At 36.8% G+C, this 21,035-nt stretch overlaps 1 protein-coding gene across 9 annotated transcripts in view; it reads right to left on the bottom strand.

Moving 5' to 3' along the window:
- Nucleotides 1-21,035, bottom strand: part of PLCE1 (phospholipase C epsilon 1) — a 167,225-nt gene that overhangs the window by 33,551 nt on the left and 112,639 nt on the right. For 5 of the 9 annotated variants that reach the window (XM_030029872.1, XM_030029880.1, XM_030029871.1 and 2 more), the window contains 8 exons: nucleotides 13,150-13,295; nucleotides 11,080-11,338; nucleotides 10,176-10,384; nucleotides 7,586-7,627; nucleotides 5,227-5,893; nucleotides 4,542-4,724; nucleotides 3,543-3,660; nucleotides 2,994-3,153 (listed from right to left, as the gene is read on the bottom strand). In XM_030029872.1, the coding sequence (XP_029885732.1) occupies nucleotides 2,994-3,153; nucleotides 3,543-3,660; nucleotides 4,542-4,724; nucleotides 5,227-5,893; nucleotides 7,586-7,627; nucleotides 10,176-10,384; nucleotides 11,080-11,338; nucleotides 13,150-13,295 (1,784 nt within the window). The remainder of the gene's footprint in view (nucleotides 1-2,993; nucleotides 3,154-3,542; nucleotides 3,661-4,541; nucleotides 4,725-5,226; nucleotides 5,894-7,585; nucleotides 7,628-10,175; nucleotides 10,385-11,079; nucleotides 11,339-13,149; nucleotides 13,296-21,035) is intronic. The other 4 variants (XM_030029876.2, XM_030029878.1, XM_030029874.1 and 1 more) reach the window with 3 other exon arrangements.

Genomic DNA, 21,035 nt, shown 5'->3' with positions numbered 1-21,035 from the left:
CTTCTCTCTTGATTGAGATGTTGATCTAATTTACTGGTCAGATAAAGTTAATGCACAAATTATATGGCAGGAGAAGAAGAATTAGAAATCTCTCTTGCTCTCCTGCTCCTAGCTGCTACACTGCAGCTAACAATCATCTGTCACCAGCTCAGCTTTCTGTACTGCAAAGGCTTCTGCACAGCTGGTTGGGACCCTCTGCCCCCTGCTCTCCTAAGCTCTGGGTTCTGTGAGGGATCATGCACTCACTGAATGTGCACAACCAGCGTGTGTCCAACACTGCCTCCAACTATGAAGCCTCGTCAGCGTTTCAGTCTAAAGCCAGACGCTAATCTGAATTAATAAACTCTTGGCTCTAATCTGTGCAGAGCCATACAAATGCGTACAAGCACTCCCAGTGGATCCTGTATTTCCTAGGTTATTTCATTATCTAGGTCATTCCAACTTTCTGTTACTTTGGAAAATGGATACTTGACTTTATCTTAATTTATGATGCTACTGACAAAACTGGTTGGATATAACTAAGTATATAACTTCATTTTTATAAGACTGCAGAATTAACAATAAAAATGGAGCAAAAGGAAACAAAAGATGTCTGTGTTCAGCCTGTGTGGCTTCCCCAACTTACTTTGCTTGCGTATCACCGCTGTTAAGAGCAGCAGCTTCCAGAAAGAATATCGCGCTGCTCACAGTCTATACATACCACAGCTTGTGGACCACTGCCCCAGTCTGCTCCTCCATCAGTTATACCTATACTGCTAAAGGCATCCATCCTGCCACTTTTTCTGAGGCTCAAGTTCACATTGCTCTGCACTGCCCAGCAATTGGCTCAGGTCTGGTTTGGTCCCCCATGGTGCTCGCCTGTCTCTAAGACATCATTTTCATTTTTAACGTGGGTTCTATCTGAAGTGGCTGAAATAAGCTGTGGCATATGTTATCGCCTGACAGACTGCCATTTAGTTAATGTAACGCAAAGCAATAGGACATACCACGACTGTGGGTGGATTGCCTGACGGTACAATCCTTGCAGGGAGTGTGTCCTACAAGACAGTATATTGTAGATGGTTTGAGACTGAGTAAGCTCTGCATCCATACTATCTAATTAGAGATCTCTCTGGAGCAAATATTCCCAGAACTGCACCTACATTCCATCTTGGAGGCAACCAGCTGGTTTACTCTAGAAGAGATCCCAAGAGTGAATTAATACACATATACAGTGGATGATCACAGGACTTTGCAGCAAAGTAGAGAGCCAACTATTTGATAGCTCAGACTTACTGATCGCAGTTGAGGCACTACAGGTATTTCTTTCTTTTAGCACATGTGAAGTGTCCACACACACGAAAACTGGCAAGCATAATTCAGACCTATCGAGGGTCCAAAGGGTAAATACCAAGAATAAAACTCTCTCCACTGCTCCAAGTCTCTTAATGGCTCATGACAACTGGGTCAAGGTAATGGATAAAACATGTAATTCTGTTCTGATGAAGATTTCCTCAGGACAGATGAAACAGCCATACAGCTGTATCCTGAGCAAATTCTAGCAAGAAGGGTCGTATCAAGTTGGGGAGAGCTCTACCAAGTGATGCTGTGGGGTTTCCAGACAACTTTGCCAGGGAAAATCTGTCATAACTCAGGGAGGCCCACAGTGCTAAGCTGCACAGGGATCTGTACAGAAACCCAGGACTGAGAGGATTTAAAGGAACATTAGCTGTCCTTCCCCCAGGAATGTGAATTCTCTGTTGAGCCTTTTAATCTCATTTAGAGAACAAGAATTATTTTGGCATAAAAACAAAAAGCAGATTTGCAAAACAGAGAAGCATTTTCCAGAGGTAGTAAAGCAGTATTTCTTCAGTGTAATGTAAGAGAAAGCTGTTCCAATCCTTAAAAAAATAAGAGAAATGTCTTACAGAGGTAAATCCTAGTCTGGCATGCTCATCCCATGGCTGTGAATGACAGTGAAGAACAAAAAGTAAAGAACATAGTAAGAGTCTCAGACAGCAGTGTTAAAAGGAGAAGGAGCCAACCACAGATGTCCACAGGTGGCCCTACTACTCACACCTATTTCCAAACCCAGTCGGTTTAAGTGTAAAAAAACCCCTAAGAAATACACAACATAAACCATTACATTAGACATGTCTCTTCAAAAATAATGTTCTACCAGCAGCAGTTATCTCTTCCATTGTTTACCATTGCTCTCCTGGAAACCCTAAGATTCATACTCATAACCATACCTCAGTATTCATTCTGTTAAAAGGCACCGGAAGGCCCCTGTTGAGACTGTCTTCTTGTATGTCATAAAGTACCATCCACAACCCCAACATATTAGCACTGTTATATTATTATTACTACAACTACTAACACCACCACCACCACTGTTTATAGAATTAATACAATAGTGCACTATGTCACTCCACAACCACAGCATAACCTTTTGCACTGCCTAAGTGACACAAAAAGGATGAATGTTCAAGGAGGAGAGGCCTGTAAGAGAAAGACTTCAAATCTTTTCCTCCAATTCCCCAAGACAGTACTACAATCATCAAGAGGAATGTCAGCAAAAGTTAATACTCCCCCAGGTAGAAATGACTTGTGCTAAGAAACCTCAGAACTTCAGTTCACACATCTATAACATTTCTGTTGATTTTCATTATACAGAAGACGTCTATAACTATGTTTTGAGGAAGATCTGGAGAAAGAGTTAAACTCCATATTTGTGTAGTTTTGGAACAGCATTCCAATCTGCTTCTGTAACACACATAAACTGAAGCACGCTGCTCAGGGACTTGGTACAAAGCCATCCTCAGATTCATGGTATTTCAGCTTAAATGTCCTAAGTTGTTCTACAATGTTTTAGATGTCTATCAAAAGGCTAATGGCATTTCTAGCATTGTTTTTGTCAGTTTTCATCAGTTTGGCATGAAAACCACATTTGATGATAATTAAGTAACAGTAACTTTTTTCTTTTTAAATCAAAGCATTGATTTTGTCCTTACCTAGACTGACTCTTGCTTGAAGACATTACAGGAGAGGAGACCGGTCTTGCTGGTGAAGATGTTGTAGCTCCCAAATTAGGAGATCCAGATGCTGTCAGAGAGTGAGCTCTTCTTGATGGCAGGTTGTTAGATGGAGAAGCATTAATGATAATATTGTGATCTATGGAGAAAACAGAAGTTTGCAGCACGATTACATCTGGCCCAATAAAAATGCTTTTGTCAAGGAGATTTATATCACAATTCACTAACACATAGTAAGACACTAAAGGGATTCTAGGTTTGTCCCAAGACAGTCAAAAAGATACATTCTGAACAACACTTATATACCCATTTCATCTGAATGGAAAGGAAGTTCTACTGAAACTAAATGAAAGAACAATCATGAACAACTATAGAAATTAATTTAAAAATTTATAGCGTTTGGAGTTTCAACTGCAAAAGTAGTTTTATATCATAAATGTATTTTTAACACCATAAAAAAAATGTCCATATAAAAAGACTTTGAGCAAAACCCTGAGGAACTTTTAAGTACTGAAGCGATATATCTACCTGGTTCTTCTTGTTCATCAATATCTTGAGGATCCGAACCACTTCTATTACGATATTCTTTACAGCTTTTGGCCTTCCGAGTTGCCATTTCGTCATCAGTGGCCTCTCCACTTTCACCCTAGAAATAATGAGCACCATAATAAACATCCCAAAACCACTACTATTCCCATTCTTTACCAGTGCAATCTGTAAGAAACCTTGAGATAAATCAGCTGTTCTTTATGAAACAGGCTCCTGTAAGGCTGATACCAGCAGAAGAGACAACTTAAACAGGATATGTAGTGAAGTGTGGGACCATTAGGTGTTACCTCAGTTTGACATCACACAAAAGATGACAATGATTGCGCCTCTCTAAAGTGGTACAGCTGGTTTTACACTATTCCACTGGTGCATAGGAGCCCTAAAGAGGATGGATCTTGTCATTTGAGGATCTCCCGCACCTACCTGCTAGAACACATGGATAGCGTAGAGCTGCTAGCCCCTGCATTTTCCTCCCTCCTGGCTATTGGTGAAAGTGGTTGAGTCCAGGAAAAGAGAGGAGACTGCCAGACAAAGTCCTGTGTTCCTGTCACCCACGTAAGATAAAACTGCGTGCTAACCTGAGGTGGAATAACTGTGGTGATGTTTTTGGGAACATGAAAACAAAAAGGAGAAAGAAACTGACACCTGTGTCCAAACGTCACTTTGCACATTAACATTTTTATTACCACCAATATTTTACCTTTATCCTGAGGTAGCACCTAAAGATCTCAACAAGATTCTGTCCCCTTCTGTTAGCCCCAGTGCCCACATGTCCTGAGAATGGTTCAAGCATGAGAAAAAAACCCCAAACTATTGGAAAACAATAAGCCCAAAACCTGATAATGCAATAAACAGTTTTAAAATTATCATCTAATTTCTTTTCTGTGGTTCAGAATACAGTTACCTACACAGTAACTGTAGGAAGGAAACAAATCAGCCAGATAAGCAACAAAATACATGAATAACAGAACAGTCTACCCTCATGAGTACTTTCTTCTTTTTCTTAGCTGCGCTTATTCCCAGAGTGTTGTTTCTCTGTACACTAGGTTTCTCGGTGCTTTTGGTGAGAGTTCCTGTGCTTGTGTTTCTTGCACTCCATCGTCTGCCTCCAAACAGTTCAACAGCCTGAGCCAAGGTTGGGCCTTCAAACCTTCCATCCTCCTACAAAAATTCTCAGCGTTAACAAAACAAGGAGAATAAGAACAGACACATTTTTTTAAGCAATAATATAGACATGTCTAAGGAACCAATGAAAGACAAAACATCAAGAGGAGGCAATTTTTAATTACTGCATGAATACCAAAGGGCTATTTTGTTTGCTATTTTGAGGGTTTTTTTGGCCTTAGCTCTCATCAGTCAGTATTTCAGCACCCTTTTCAAGTACAGTCATTGCTTTTTCTTTAATAAAATACTTATTCCAAAACTCCAAACATATGAAGAGCTTCATAATAAAAAAAGATTTAACTTCAGAGTATTGAAAACATGCAAGGTTTGACAGAACATTATGTGGAGGATCAGATCTTCCTGACTTAAGCCATGTTACAAAGTTGGAGATTTGGTGCTCATCTTTAATCTTAGCTTACTTATAATAGAAACTAATTGCTTTAAATTAAGTTGTTGACATCTTTGAACTCTTCTTATACAAAATCACAGCATCTTTTACCTGGTAAAGGCTGACATACTGTTTCCGTAGCCACTGTAGTCTTTGATCAGGGAATCTCCTCATTTTTCTTACAGCTTTAGTCAATTCCAGCAATCCATCATACAGCATTCTGGCAGTGTATTTTGGAGCAACAAAGTGCAGCAACTTATTATCAGTAGTCTGAAGTCCATAAAGTATTGTTATACCATTTTCTTCAAGGGACATGTTACAAAGTTTATTCTGAACACACACAGTGTGCATATCAATGCCGGAGTGTCCCATATATACAGCCTTGGCTGAAAACAAGTCCAAAAAACCTTCCACCAGTCCAGTATTACCAAGAAACTGGTATTTGCCAAGCTCAGCAGTATTACCCAGCACACTCAGTTTTGCCTTAGCATTTGCAGGGCAAACCGTCGTGGGTTTTGTCCAAGTCAAGGTACTATTATCGGGCTGAAGTTGAAGAAAGCAACGTGCTGAGAGATGTGTCTCCTGGTCATAGTGAATGACGGTTGCCCCTTGTTGCATGAACTGATGGACATCAGCCCTGATGGATAACACGTACCAGGGTATGAGTTCTATTCCATGGCAGAAAGCCTTCTGTTGCTCTTCTGTTGAATTTGTGTCCCATTCCTTCAACTGCTCAAATATATCACTTTCAGAATCTGAAAGATCTCCAATAATAAATCTGCATGTGAACAAATATGAGACACTTATATTTAGTGATACGTGTGCTGATTTATGCTATGATTGATTAATTTTTTTCTGCTGTAGTTTAACTAAAAAGAATACTATCATCACTATATAATTTGGACTTACAGGAGCATCTGTAATTTTTACATTATTACAATTTATGTTATTGCAATTTTGAATTAATTAATAGATGCTGCTACAATTAATTATTACTCCTGCAACAATATAATTATATTTTCTTAGAACTTACCAAACATTAGATTAACAATAAAAACCATCTGTTTGGATCTTAAAGCCAAGTGATTCCAGTTTTTAAATCCACAGCATAAGATTGCTTCAGTTGAAATATCAAGTACCATATGTGGAAACTGTTAGCAGGATCTAGTGGATTGAAGACAGGACTCCTAATCTCTGTTCTACTATTGATTTAATGTGCAGAGCTTTCACATTATATAAATTCTCTGATTAACACTTGTAAAATAGTGGTTAAAATACATACCTTCCTCATAAGAATGCAGCAAGAATTTGATCAGATACTTTCCATTAGAAAATTTAATTTTACTTAAGCAAAATATTAACATGAAACTTGTACGCAGCAACCAACATTTTTGAAATATTTTACCATAATTAGAAACAGCAGCTACAGAGCAACAATACTGAACTAATAAATGAGGTAGTTTAAATAGAATTTCTTCCCTGCAGAAGCTTCTAACATGTACGAATGCACAAATGTTCAATATTTTGATACTGCTTTAATGAACATAAAAAAGAGCAAACTGTTCTGTGTACAGCAGAACTAATGAAGCACATTTTTCTAAGGATATCCGGCCAATAAAATCCAAACCAGCTTCCTCTGCATATTCTTCAAGGCATCTTGTCCTAATACCCTCGGTACTTCCCCTTCATATTGCCACAGTACTCTCAGCTCCTGCCCACGTCCTACCAGCTGAGCAAAAGCCGATTCACGTTGTGCCTCGTTCCAAGTCACACATACTATCTCCCTAACCTAAACAGCATGGATAACCATGAGCTCTTCCTCAAACTCTTCTCTACCCAGAGCACTAATTAATTTTAATTTTTCCCTTATGCCATACAGCAATTCTAATGATTCCTCTATGAATTTATTAATCAGTGAGATCTCTACCTCTCCACCAAATCTAGCAAAAAGTGGCCAACAGGCTGAGGATTTATTGCTTATGGTGAGGGGCTTACACAGGCAGAATAGCTGTATCAGCCTTAACTGTAGCTCTATTTCCTTAAGAAATCTTCCTAAAAATAAAGGTCATGCATTATAACTGAGCTGGTATAAACTGTCTTACCAGAGTCTTACCAGACACACGTACATTAAAATATTTACCTGTATTATACAAGATTAAGATTTTCAAATTAAACAACTAAAGCAGCAGTTTCTCCCCCATGCCGTCAAAACAATCAAATAAGTCTCTGCAAAAATTCTAGAAAATGTATTCTGAGACTAGATGGCTGGAGGAGTCTTGTACAGTGGAGACAGAAATGGCAGAGCTTTGTTTATGCCTTATTTCACATTTGATAGCACTGGCATGCTGCAGATTAAAATGTACAAGAAGCAGGTAAGCCAAGCACACACACGTAATCATATCCAGAAACATAACCTCTGACATGAGCTGCCAAAAGCGACACAGCTATCAATTCTTGAGAACACACTTACAGAACTCGGTTTGAATCAGAAGCTTTCTTTATATGAGCTGCACTGAGATGCAAAGAAATGAAAAGAAAGGATAAAGGAAACATTAAAACAGATTTCAGTTTTAGAGGGAAAAAATGCATGGGATACAAAAAGAAAAAAACTTGAGGTTTTCCCCTATTATTTTAAAAGGTATTTACTGTAATTAGGAAAGCTTAAAAGTGAAGATGAGATCAGGCTAATAAAGTGATGCATCAAAGTTTAGAGTATCTTAAGAGGTCATTTGGTTAACAATTCTATAGAAACTGTATTTCAGACTTGAAATTTTTTGTCTTTTCCTACCTACCTTTGTTTATTTGAGAACTGTCAAGATGGAGTTCTAATAAAGATTAAAGTTTGATATTTATCTGGCATGTACAGAAATTCAAGGTGATTAGACAGGTCACTGATTACAGAGTGATAGACATTATTTGCTAACACAACTGGGAAAGTAATTATACCCACTATGCACTGATTTTATCAGATGCCTTTCATTTTTTCTTCAAATTAAACTAACGTACCAGCTTTGGTGGGTTCATGTTCCACAATACTAATGCAAATCAGCAAAAGGCAAACTAATTGAAAATCTTCCTTGCAATTTTAAAGTAATGAGAAACATGTTATACAGTGTATTCTTCTGCCTTTATGACCACAATACTATGATTATCAGGTAATACGTAATTATTATATAATTTAGATTTTATAACACTGTATGCAGTATGACTTAGGTCTCACAAGAAAGAGACCTAAGTTTCTTCCTTAGAACTCTTTAGTTGTTCATAGCATTAAAAATAAACCAAACATTGCAGCCTCCATACAACAGGGACAACAGAATATGGCCCTTCTGCCTCTGCAGCAATTTGCTCCTGTGCCTCACTCAGGTCCCTGAATGCCCAGGAAAGAGATGGCAGGTGAATAAGGAACTTCCAAAGTCTATGAGGTACTTGAGCTAAATTAATACTTTCAGAAGTATTTTTCTACAAGCCATTATACTGTTAAAATCAGTACTTACTGCACCAGAACTACAGATACTAATAACTGAGCAGTTAGTAGCCTGAATCAGGAAACATAACTTTAATTACCTATCTGCAGTTTTGTTCAGTTAAATTTTAAACTTTCATTTCAGTGTCATATTAGCTTTTTTTTTTTTTTTTTGCATTTAATTCCTACTTTAGAGTGGAACTTACTAGATTATATTTAAATATAAAGCATAACTAACTAATTTACCAAGAACTGATTTCATAAACAGATAACAAAGAGAACTTCATTTTCTCTGTACTGTTCTTTTATATTTAAATTCTACTTTGTTCATCCAAGAGAAATGTTGATTTCCCTAGCTTATTCTCCATTTGAACTGTGAGTTGCTAGCTGATTTTAAAGCATATGAATTAACAAAAATAACTCCTGGAAGAAAGTATTTGAACTGAAGTAAGTCAATAGACAACATAAATGGATAGAGAAGTGGGTCTGTCTTTCTTGGCTTAATCTACCATTCCGCTTTCCAGAAGCAACTAAAGCCAGATGTGAATAATTCTATTAGAAACCATTCTCTCAGGAAATAATGACTATTTATTTGAAATGAAATTTAGAATTGCATGTTAATGAAATAAATGCATTTAAAACAGGAAGATGGTAGTTCCTTCTCAGGCAGTCACTTACTAGATTTTTATGTGTAAGTAGCTGAAATACCTTGGATACTTCTGAACATATGGATATTTTTGATACACATTATCAACAAAATAACTCAAACAGTGACCTAAGCACGCTCTTTTATGCAAGCCCTCATGTAATTTTACAGCGCTTCACCTCTGAACAGTACAGTTCTGTTACTTAATTTGAAGTTACTCTAACATGGTTACTTAGTTTAAAGCTGATCCACCTACGTCTATATGGGCTGCAACTTCACTGCAAAGCAACATTCTAGAAGATCAACTGATGTCTTAAACTTTGCCATACCAGGTCTTTGAAGTGAAAATCTGAGATTACTGAACACTGGGCTTTTTTACATGGGGCACAATTTAAGTAAACTTCTATGCAAAATAACAGGACTATAGCAATCTGAAAATTCAAAATGTGTACTGACTTACAAATGTTTTCTGGACATAATTTAAAAGCCTCAAACGAATATGTCCTTAAAAGAAGAGGTCTTTTGAAGGATAATAAATAACCTTTATTTTCAAGGGGGCAGAACACTGCCCGAGCATGCAGAATATAATGTTCTGAGCTCTGATAACAGATATGTCCTGGTGCTATTCCTGTCACCACAGATCAAAATTGTAATCGTAACTGTGGATTTTTAAAGCTCTATGTGTAAGACAAAAAGGATTTACCCTTATCGTAAGAGGAAGTAATTACATCATGAGGGAAAATATAACTATACAGAGAGTTTCCAAGCATTTGAGTATCAGATACTTAGCATAACTGCAGGGGAGAAAAGTTCTGAATTGGAAGAGGATAAATACAAGGGAAGATGTTAAAGTCACCCTTATTTCTAAAAGTAAGCCGTGGTAAAAGAAAATTAAAGATTAAAAAAATGAAACATAAAGGTGACGACAGAAAATAAAATGAGACCTACTGGTACCGGGATTTGTCCTTTAGAGAGTTTTTTCTTGAACTGCTCCCTTCGCTAAAATTATCTTCAACCTCTTCAGATTCCAAACTGCGATTGCAGCTCCGAATAGTTTGAAAGATATTGTTTGCTGTTGATTCTTTTTCTGGATTATTTAAACCATCTTGGCCTACTCGTTGCAAGAAATTATCTTGTCCACTGTAATCTGAAACAAACTAGAGATATCTAAAAGATTAGTATAGTAATACATAGGATATTGTGTCACCCACTTCTCACTGGAAAAATTTTTACAAGAATTAAGAATATTTAGCATATATTTCTGATTAGCTCCTTACTGGATTTTGTACCTACTTCCAATCCTAAACGGACCAAATCACTGCATAAATCAAGTAACATAAGTTACAATAACTCCTGAAAACTTCTTAAAAGCCTCAGTCTTCATCTTTTCATGTAACAGGCATTTTTCTTTTAAAACCAAAATGATAAAACTCAAAGGAGTTGCTTCTTTTCACAGAGGAGAAGCTTGATCCACCGAGCTTCCGAATTCCATTTTTAAGGAACTGAAAACCTTCCAATTCCCAATGAGTTAAGTGGAAGGTCAGAGCATTTAACAGAAAATAGTTACATCTTTAAGGATTTACATGCTTACTATACCCAAAGTATAAACATGCTCCTCTGGTACTAATGTTACTTTCTCAGTACTCCAATACTGAACGAGGTACAAACAACCAAATCTAAATTGCTACAGTAACTATGGGCATTAAATTGAGGTCCATGTAACTGAACAGTCTGGTAACAGTGGTTTAGAAAACTTTACTTAGATGATGCCTTCATATAAAAGAGTAAATAATATAAAATAAAGCACTGGATGGCTATGAACATAACCTCTTAGAATATCAGTCTCATTTACCTCCAATGTTTCATCCTGGGAGTTATATCGTGGACAGAGTCTGATGAGGCTTGATGCCCCATCCAAAACTTCACAAAGCTCTTTTAAAAATACACCACAGAAAGGAACGACTTTACAGCCTGGAATATTGAGTGCCCGGCTGACCACTTTCCTGTATTCAGATGATGACTCATGCTGTGCCATAGCATCTTTCAGACTTCGCATAGTTTCAATATCAGACTGGTCCATAAATTGCCACATTTTTAAAACTTTTCTTGACCTATTGCAAAAAGAGATCACAATATTTATTAAAAAAATTAAAAACAATTTACATTCAAGTTCAACACCCACAGCATATATGTAATAGAGAAAATTATCATCATTACTGAGAAATGAATGAATGAAATCAAGCTTATTATTTTTATGAAAATTCTGGGTAGTGGACCATTTTCCCCCCTTCAAATTATTAAAGAACAAAACTGAAAAGGAGAAACAAGCAGTCTGATCTACTGGAATAACATTTGACATTGTAATAAAAGCCCAGCTGCATAAGACATACAAGCAGGCTTTCTAATATTTTCATTGTGTCATTGCCTTAAATTTATAAGGGCCTGGGAAGAAATAAGAAAAGATTAAGGAAATGGCGTAAAGATAAACCAGACAGTTTATTACAAATTCCTTTAGTTGTATTATGAATAATCCATAAAGTTAGTAGAAGTTGTTGGGTTGTTTGGGGTTTTTTAATTAAATTGATTTAAAATAATTTACATTGATTTTTTTTCCCATTTAACTCACAAAATAAATTATTTATTTTCATGAAAACAAGTAAGTCAGGACCATGTTCCAGCTCTCAGGCACCAATGCAGTGCTGCAGATGAAAAGAATCTTTGATTTCAAACAGAAGTAGCTCCTGATGTTCCCCAAGGACTGCGAGTACCGCTGGGAGTTCTCTCACCTTCTGAGCTGTATGTCTATGCAATGATATGGCCTTTCTACCCAGCCCTGGCCTCAGACATACCAAAAGGTCTGTAGAAACACTAACAGTAGAACATCCCCAACCCCACTTTCTGTCCCTGTCCCAGAAACACTGCTAATCAGCACTAGCGTTCCTCTCCTCTCTTTCCCTTGCACTGTGCAGATGCATTAGAGAGAAAATTAAGCCCTTAATTGGCTTTGCATTTTTCCTCACAACTTCCATGGCTTGGAGACCGTGGATGCATTCTGCTCAAAAAGACTCCCCACACTTATGAGCGTTTCAAATGTGGTTTATATACCAAAAATGTAAACAAATAGCTCAATGAGAATCCTTACTAAAGCAAAAAGAGCAACAATACACTTTAAAGCTTTGTTACACCAACACGATATACCAAGAGGGTCAAAGCTAAGAGCTAGGAAATCTGATCTTAACTCTCCCCTGTTCAGTCCAATTTGCTGCCACCTGAACTGCCAGTGCAAAGGCACTGCTTTCCTGCTTACCCGGCCCCCTGCAAAGCTGCAATTCTGTAGGAAAGCTAGCAACAAACCGTCTTTAACCTCATACTCTGTCTTTCTCCTGGAGACACTACAGGTCTGGCTATGTAACACCACAGCAGCATGAAGTCTCAACATCAGGCAGTATAAGTAAATTGAAGGGGTTAAGAAAAGAGGTTTAGCTGTTTGTTTGGTTTTGTTGGCTTTTTTGTTGTTGTTGTTTTGGGTTGGTTTCAGTTTTTTTTTTACAATGTAAGACTGACCCTTTTAGAACGATTATGTTTCACTTGTGTTCTGGAAACTCCAACCCCAGGTTACATTAGTTTTGGTTGATGAGATAAACCACAAATGCTTTCCCATCTTCTTTCCACATTTTAAAAATTTCTGTTTAAAAAAAAATAATTATGTTTTCTAATGTAACATACTTAGCATGTATCAGGAAAACAGCTTTTAGCATGCTTCATTTTTCCAAAAAGGGATTACTAGAAAGTCACAGGGTGAGATGATGTGATTTAGCCACAGATTTCTGTTTAGTCCATTGTTCTCCAGAGACATCTGCTTAACAGAAGCTGCAGCGTAATCTATCACTGAAAAGCCATTTACAAAAAGAGTTGCCAGTACCTTAGCCCTGCCAGAAATTCCATTACAGCATTGTAGTTGCCCATATTCCAGCAGCATTTTGCCACATGTACTAAATATGAGAAGACTTCTCGTTTCTCCTCCATAGAACCTGCAGTCAGGATCAGCCAGGTAACCCACGAGCTCACCTTGTAAAATAAAACGGACAGTACAGTCAGCCAAAGCAATGTCATTTGGAGCATTCATGCATACTTGATGGATAACATGGGTTTTTCTGGTTTCCTTCTGTCAGGAGGGTATCAGTCAAAATGCTACTTATACGCCTATGGCCAAATCACGTATGCAGTGCAAACACACCTTACCCACAAACATACTCGCATTACAACAGTAAAATCATTAACTACTCTAGAAATACTTATATTAAACAAAAAACTACGGTATCCTAATATAAGATATTCTGAATATGCTTTCAGGCCACAGAAGAAAAAGCTTAAGGTAGCGCTGATCTCTAAAGCTGCCAGAGAGATCTGCAGTGTAAATTCTCATTAACATAGCTTACAAATCTCAGCCTCACACTGAATAACCCTTGTTCTTACAACATGGACAGCGAAAGTTGATAAATTGGAATTTTTATTTTCACTTAATTTCACAAAACTGGTAATTGTATTTAATGTACAAATTTGCTAATTCCTATACGCACTGAACATTAAAATAATTCACATTATCTGTCTGCAAGATCACAAATGAAGTAAACAAAAAAACCCCTGCCTTCCTAAGTGTGACCATACTACCAACTTCTGTTCAGTGATTAATTAATGCAAGAATCAGAAATTAACTTAGTACATGATTCTGTTTGCATTTAAACAAATAAAAAATCAAACCTTCATTTCATCAGTGTGCAGATTTTCTTTCCAGTTTGTGTTCCCACAACATCCATAAAAAGTAGCTATATTTCACATGGAAACCTAATTTAAACCAACTGCTCTTTTTTACAATATGATTCCCTGGGGGCTTGATTTTTGTCATTGTGTAAACACTTAGGAAGCAATAAACATGATTTGTTTACTGACACCAAGTTCCAGTCTTTGGTCCTGAAGGATTCAAGTGTTTACAGACAATACCAGTGTGAGGAGAGGCTTATAAAAATTAGAAGATGTTAGTTAACCCCTCAGGGGGCATAGACTTTTATTTAAAAAACCAAGCATGCGAAATAAAATGTAAGGGCATTAGTACTAACAGGAAAAAAAAACCCACTAAAAATATATAGGGCTTCCATTTATGCAAGTCTATACAGACACAGTGTTCAGAGCCTCTCACTCCTGAGGGAGAACAGTCAAAGAATATGAAAAATCTAAGTTACTATTTAATCTTCCTGATGCCCAAATCAATCAAAAAGAATAAATGAGAAATGCGCAGATGAGAAGACAAGCCATAGCTCCAATATATGCAATGCATATGTGTGTACAAAAAAAATCAGATTTTTAAGACTGAATTCCTGAAGAAATAAGGTGATAAAATCATTCTGTCTTTCATGCAGTGAGGACATATTTGGGAGTGCGTACCATGGGGAGAGAGATGCTCTAATGGGATGTGAAACAGGGGACAAAGGACCCATTAAGAAACAGTGTTCCACCTGCTCTAGCCCTCATCGAACAACTTGGGTATGATAGGCAAGAGCTGGAAGAAACTTGCTTCAAGTCTAGTGAGAATCAAAAGAAAACAGGTTAACTACTGTTTCAGTAATTACTGTACATTTTTATAACTAACATGTAACAACAGAAAAGATTAGGAGCAGATAACAGGTACAGAGGTTATAGGTAGAACAAGTAGCAGAGTCCGATGTTGTACATGTAAACATGCTCAAGAAGCTTTCCCAAACACAGCCTTAATGCGCTGCCACTGCAGAGGCCACAATACAACAATAAATAAATAAAAACTATTAATATTGGCTGCCCTATACAAGATACATCTAATAGTTGCACCAGCTCTGAATGAGAATTTGAATTTAGCTGAAATTGTATTTGAAGTGCTCAATTGGTTATTTCTAAATGTAAAAACTGAATCAACAAAGAAGTGCATACCTGAAGAGCATGAACGTATGGAAAAATACAAAAAAACCCAGAGCGTTGCATGACACAGGGGTCAAACAAAGGCAAAACAGAATAAAAGGTAATAAAATAAATGCATTTAAAAAAAAAATCAGAAATTGTGAAACAAAATAGTTAAATCTGTGATTCAAGGTTGGCATAGATTTGTTTGCATATGCTGGAATCAAATCACATATTGGTTTTGGGTATTATTCCCATTTTCCAGAAATGGCTCTGTTAGGGAATGCAAACGCTAAACGTCCAATCTCACAAAAAAATTAATATTTGTTTGGTATGAAATACCAAGTGTGGTAATGACAGTTTGATTAATATGTGTTTAAACATTTTAAAGACTAATATAATTTTAAACAGATCTATTTTAATCTAAGGTACTAAAGATGTAATGGGCAGGAGAAAACAGTATCAAAACTGAAAAAGAATGTCTAAAAAGGCAATTGAATTCAGATTCCCCACGAAGAAGAAACCTTGAAACTAGGACAGTCACTTGTTGAAATTTTATTTAACAGAGAGTTTAGGACTGCTATAAACAGTTATGATGAACTCTTACAAACACTCTGTAAAAGCAAACAAAAAATTATAAAGGTCAGCATGAACAAGCCTTTGCAGCCTCAAGATGGCATATGTATATGTAAGAGCAAAATAAGGGTGCAAAAGGCAGTAGTCTCCCATGAAGTTTATGATCACTCCTCTTGCAGGACAAGAACAGAATTACAGAAGAGTAGAAAACATTTAAAAAATCTTGCACTAAACAAGAAGGAAAAATAAAGTGTCTGAATCTCTAAATTTTAAAACAGAATGGGCAAAGGCAGATATAAGGGCTTGGGCAGAATCAGGAGACAGAACTGAGCATCTAAAGATACAACCCACTCCTGAAAAATAATGAATGTGCCTGCTTTAGAAACTTCAGTTATTTTCATATTCCCTTGAGATCAGGAAAAGTGTGAGGAGTAGGCTGGGATACTTCAGTCAGATGCAGATAATGGCAAATTTCATTCATATCTTTTTATGTGTTGATGAACTTAGGAATGAAACAGAATTGTTCCTCTACATATGCTACAGACTGTTTCAACTTACAGTTCTTTTATGCCACATCTAGCAGTAGCCAGAGTATAAATTGACCTTTCTGGTAGTTCTGAATAGCATCGGGTCTCCACAAAGTTTTTCTTTGAATTATTCAGAGACTGTTGGTTGATTGATCGGAATGCATTATACAGCCCCCAGAAAGTGGGATTATGGGCTTCTCAAAAAGCATGATAGCCTGGTACCCCAAAACTGATTTCTTGGAAGGTTTCATCAGTCTGAGACTAGAACAGAGATAATTAAATGCAACAGTGCTGTCAGAAAGGAGGGAGCAGAGGAAAGGAGCTGTGAACAAAGGCCGTCTCCTTTCATTCAGTGAGGTTTTTGCTGAGTGCTATGCCTAACATCTGCAACAGCTTTTCTACTCCTAGCTTTTTGAGTGAAGACAGCTGGAAAGGGAAGAGAATTCAGTCAGGTAACAGAGCTGAGGGGGCATTTCCCGAAAATTAAATGTGATCCTGGAGCCCAGCTAGGAAACAAACACAGAATTCATAAGCAGAACTAGCAGTTATCCACTTAAAATGCCATGGGGGATTTTTCTTATAGAAGTTTTGAAGGTGGGAGAACTTGTTGAATCAATAGGCTTTAAAGGAGCAGAAAATTGAAGCTGAACCTCAGCTGACTGAGGTCACTTCCCAGCTCTGAACTCCCTGAAGATTTTATTCTACCCAGGCAGATTGAACTGATGGATCCAAGAACTTTACCATGAAGAACAATATTCTAAAGCTCTTCAATAAACGCATACTGGAATAGCTTGGGTATGACATTAATTTGAGATGATTACTCATAATGGCCACAGATAAAATGAATGATGTACAAACAACACTGAAATGCAGGTAAATTGAAAGGACTAAGATCTTTAGGAAAAATCACGTATGACAGCTTAGAGGAAACTTAAGTATATTAATTAAAACATACACTCATTAAACAATACTTAGTAAACATACTCTTGAATTTTCTGACTTACTGATAAATATGTGAGCAGTCCAGAGTACACCCTCAAAGGTGTGCCTCCATAGGAATCACTGACATTCTCAAATGACTGTATAGCTGCCACTGGATCCCGAAAATACCTGGTAATGCATATACTACATTTCTGCTGCCCAGGATGCATCCTCTGCACAGATGATATTCAAGAAATAACAAACTTTTCAAGATCTTCATTCAAATGAAAGTTCAGAAGCGGGATTCCTCAGATGCTGTCTGTGTACACCTGGGCTAGATGCACCTCAGACAAAAGAAAAGCAGAGAACAACTCTGTATATGTACTTAATTCTTGGTGGCTATGGAATTTACCTGGAAGTTCAACTCAAAACCCTGTTTTTTCCACTTTGGCAAGCAAGCAACACAGACAGTATTTTGGAGCGGCACAGCTTCTCAGTCACTAAAACCGGGTATGATCTCTACATCCAAAAGGGGTTTCCTAGCAGGGGGAAGAGAGCAAAGGGAAGCTCCATCCTGGCAGGCTCCGACTTCTGGACACTTCAGCCAGCTGGATACAGAACGCCACCTCCTCTTCCAGAAGTTCATTCTTGGTTGGCTTGCAGAGCTACCTCCCCAGCTGCATCACAACTGAGGAGCATCTAACCTGAGGATGAAGTACCATCAGGTAGCAAGCTCCCTAGTCATCAGGCTGCCACGACAAACATGGGGGCTTCGCAGCTCAGGCAATGCCTGAACTAGCTAGCTCCGGGACCACAGGCAGCACAGCCCAGCCAAAAGAGTGCGCAGTAGTAGCCTTGCCAAGAAGATCAAAATACATTGCCAGTATTCCTCAGAATGAGCAGTAACACTTTTTGGACCTGGGTTTTGTGTTAGATATCGCTTTAACGTCAGATCACAATCTACATATTGACATATTGTCATTATTTCCTTAGTTCACTTTTTTTTCACACTCAACTTACATAGTTCTGTTTAAATAGCTCATTTTAAACTCCCTTCAGAACAGAAATCATCACAGCAAACCTATAATTAGATTTCCGCTGCACTGCTGCTGAGTCTGAAAAGTATGAGAAAACGTATCCTGGCTTCATTACTAGAATCCACATGATTGTGAGACACAAGAAAAGTCATAAATTAAAACATGATCCACTGAAACAAGTTGATAACAACACTGTCTTTTCATTCAGATGGATAAAAATGAGTGACGTTCAGGATTACTGCATACTAGTATAAAGTACTAAAAAAGCAATATCAAATCAAATAGATACTTAGTTGAGACTTAAATATTTTCTGGTGCCCTAATACAGAGAAGCACTGACAACATTGTGCCAAAGTAATTTTGGATATATTGTAAAGTAGCCTCTTTTGGAAACTTTCAGAGGTACAGAAGCCTCCTTCAAATCTGAGTCTGAACACACAGGATCTGTATCAGATGTCCGGGCAATGCAAACTGTAGCTAAGCAATGATCTCAAGCATAGAAGTACAAAAAGATCTGTACAATTTTAGGACTTTTGAAATTATCTTTTTATATCACCCCTTACTATTTTAACTGCACTAAAATCTATTCTTTTCAATAAACTTTTTGGTTTTAGGTTTTTAGGCTTATCTTACTTTGACCAAAGTTTTCAAATGAATTCAAGTTAGATATTGCTAATGCATTTGGGAAAGGCATATTATAACTCAGCATTAATCTTCAAACATACTGTGAATATTTTTAAGCCAGTAACCGAGTCTCCTTCAATATTTCAACTTGAAATTTTTCACAGCTGTAGCAATCATAGACCTTTATTTAGGATAGACAAACCTTCCTTTTTCAGGTCATCACATTCCCAGAAGGCTCCAGATATTTCTGTTCTGATTTTTAGATTTCCCTTTTCATTTGTATTTTTTTTAAAAAGGCAATTAGACAGAAAAGTTCCTATAACTCAACTGTCAGAATTAATAGCAGGAATATATATTTTTTAAACTTACAGCGTTTTATTAACAAAAATTAAACAAGCCCACCCTGAACTTTTAAACATGGGAAATCTATATCAATCATTCAAAAAATAATATAAGCCTATGTTTTTGATTACCTAATCACTGAACTACCACTGATTTAAAGTCTATATGCAGGCAAAAATCTCCCAATTTGTCAGGGGCAGGATATAGCTTGTTACTGATGCTCAGCTCCTTTTACTACTAAAATATGAAGGACTTAAGAGAGACATCCATGATGGAACTTGATCCTCAAGGTATGGCACGACCTTAACGTCCTCACAAGTGTGAACTACAGGACGGTTTGCCATTTACTCTATGGGAATCCTGCTCCGTGTAGTACACAGGATGGAACAGAGCTTAATGCATGTTGAATTATTAACTGTATCCCTAAATTTACCATGGATTTACTTGACTCCTTTTCTTCTTTTACTTCTAATACTAGAGATTATAATAATTCATATATATATATATAAATTATTTACTATCCTTTATGGAGCTGCTAGTGAGCATATTCTGCAAATTTTTTTTTAATTTATTGTTTAACTTTGATCAGAATGTAAATGCAAAGGTGGTATTGAGGGAGGAAACTATTAAGAATCCCCACCGGCAAAGCCCAGTGTTTTGTCATTTGTACTGCTTTACACTCATATCCCCAGCTCTTAAGTTTATAAGGCTTTTACAGCAATTCCCAAGCTACATACTTCAGTGGGTGATGCTACATGGAAGAAATGATGTCTTCTATTTTTGTATTACATTTTTTAGGAACTTCATAACACTTGAGAGATGCAGCTTTCAGAGGTGAAATTAGCAAACACAGCTGTCTACCTGAAGTTTAACACTTACCATTGCTAGCAAGTAAAATAAAATCTTTTGGCTTACCATAAAGTAAGATGACAGTACATACCTTCTCTAACACCTAACATATAAAAACTAGCCACGGATATCTTTTCATAATAAACTGTAGCTGATTTAACTACTGCCTACACTGGAGCAGGAAAGCAAGCAATTTTAATACTGACGAAATAAAGTATGTGTATGAAAAGTCTCTGAATACAAAACAAGAAGTTGATTTTTCAGATATCCAAAGGATAAGCATGACAGTCTGTAACCCATTTAACCAAGCCATTCTGGTTTTAACAATTTTGTTTTATAAAACCAAGAAATTTAAGTAAAATCTGAAGAACGTGAAAAATCCATATTAAAAAATAACCCTCATCAGATAAAATAACCTTCATCAGATATCACACAGTATTTATGGCAAGAGGGAAAAACTTACATTATCTTGTTTAAAAGCAGAATTCTTAGTATATCAGTGTACTCTGATTTCTCCCTCTTAAAAAAAAAAAAAAAAAAAAATTAAATCCACCTTTCACAACATTACAAAGTCTTTCCACAAGGGTATATTATTCTTACAAAACTATAGGGAGCAGATTCATATTTATGAGGCTTTTTAAAACACTAGCAGTATGCAGCATTAGCACTCATAGCTACTACGATGAATTCCTTTGTATTGCTAACTGTGCACAAAACCATCAGCGCATACTGATGAATATAAGAATCAAAGTATATAACAGAGAATTGCTTTATTTTACATGGGTTTCACTAAAGTTTCATTATTAAAATTTTTGGGCTTTTGGTATAATATGCAACATAATTTTCAGATGCATTTTTAAAATCTGAGTATTTTAAATTGCATATCTTATGAACAGATGGTTCACTGTACATGCTTGACTGAAATTATATAACCTTACAAAGAACATTTACCATTTTAAATCTGATTAAACACTATTCCAAACAAGGACTGGAAACAGTTTGAT

Source organism: Aquila chrysaetos, chromosome 11, assembly GCF_900496995.4.
Source record: "Aquila chrysaetos chrysaetos chromosome 11, bAquChr1.4, whole genome shotgun sequence".
In the NCBI taxonomy this organism is placed as follows: domain Eukaryota; kingdom Metazoa; phylum Chordata; class Aves; order Accipitriformes; family Accipitridae; genus Aquila; species Aquila chrysaetos.
Note: the sequence above shows the minus strand (reverse complement) of the source record. Positions and strands in the feature narration are given on the sequence as shown.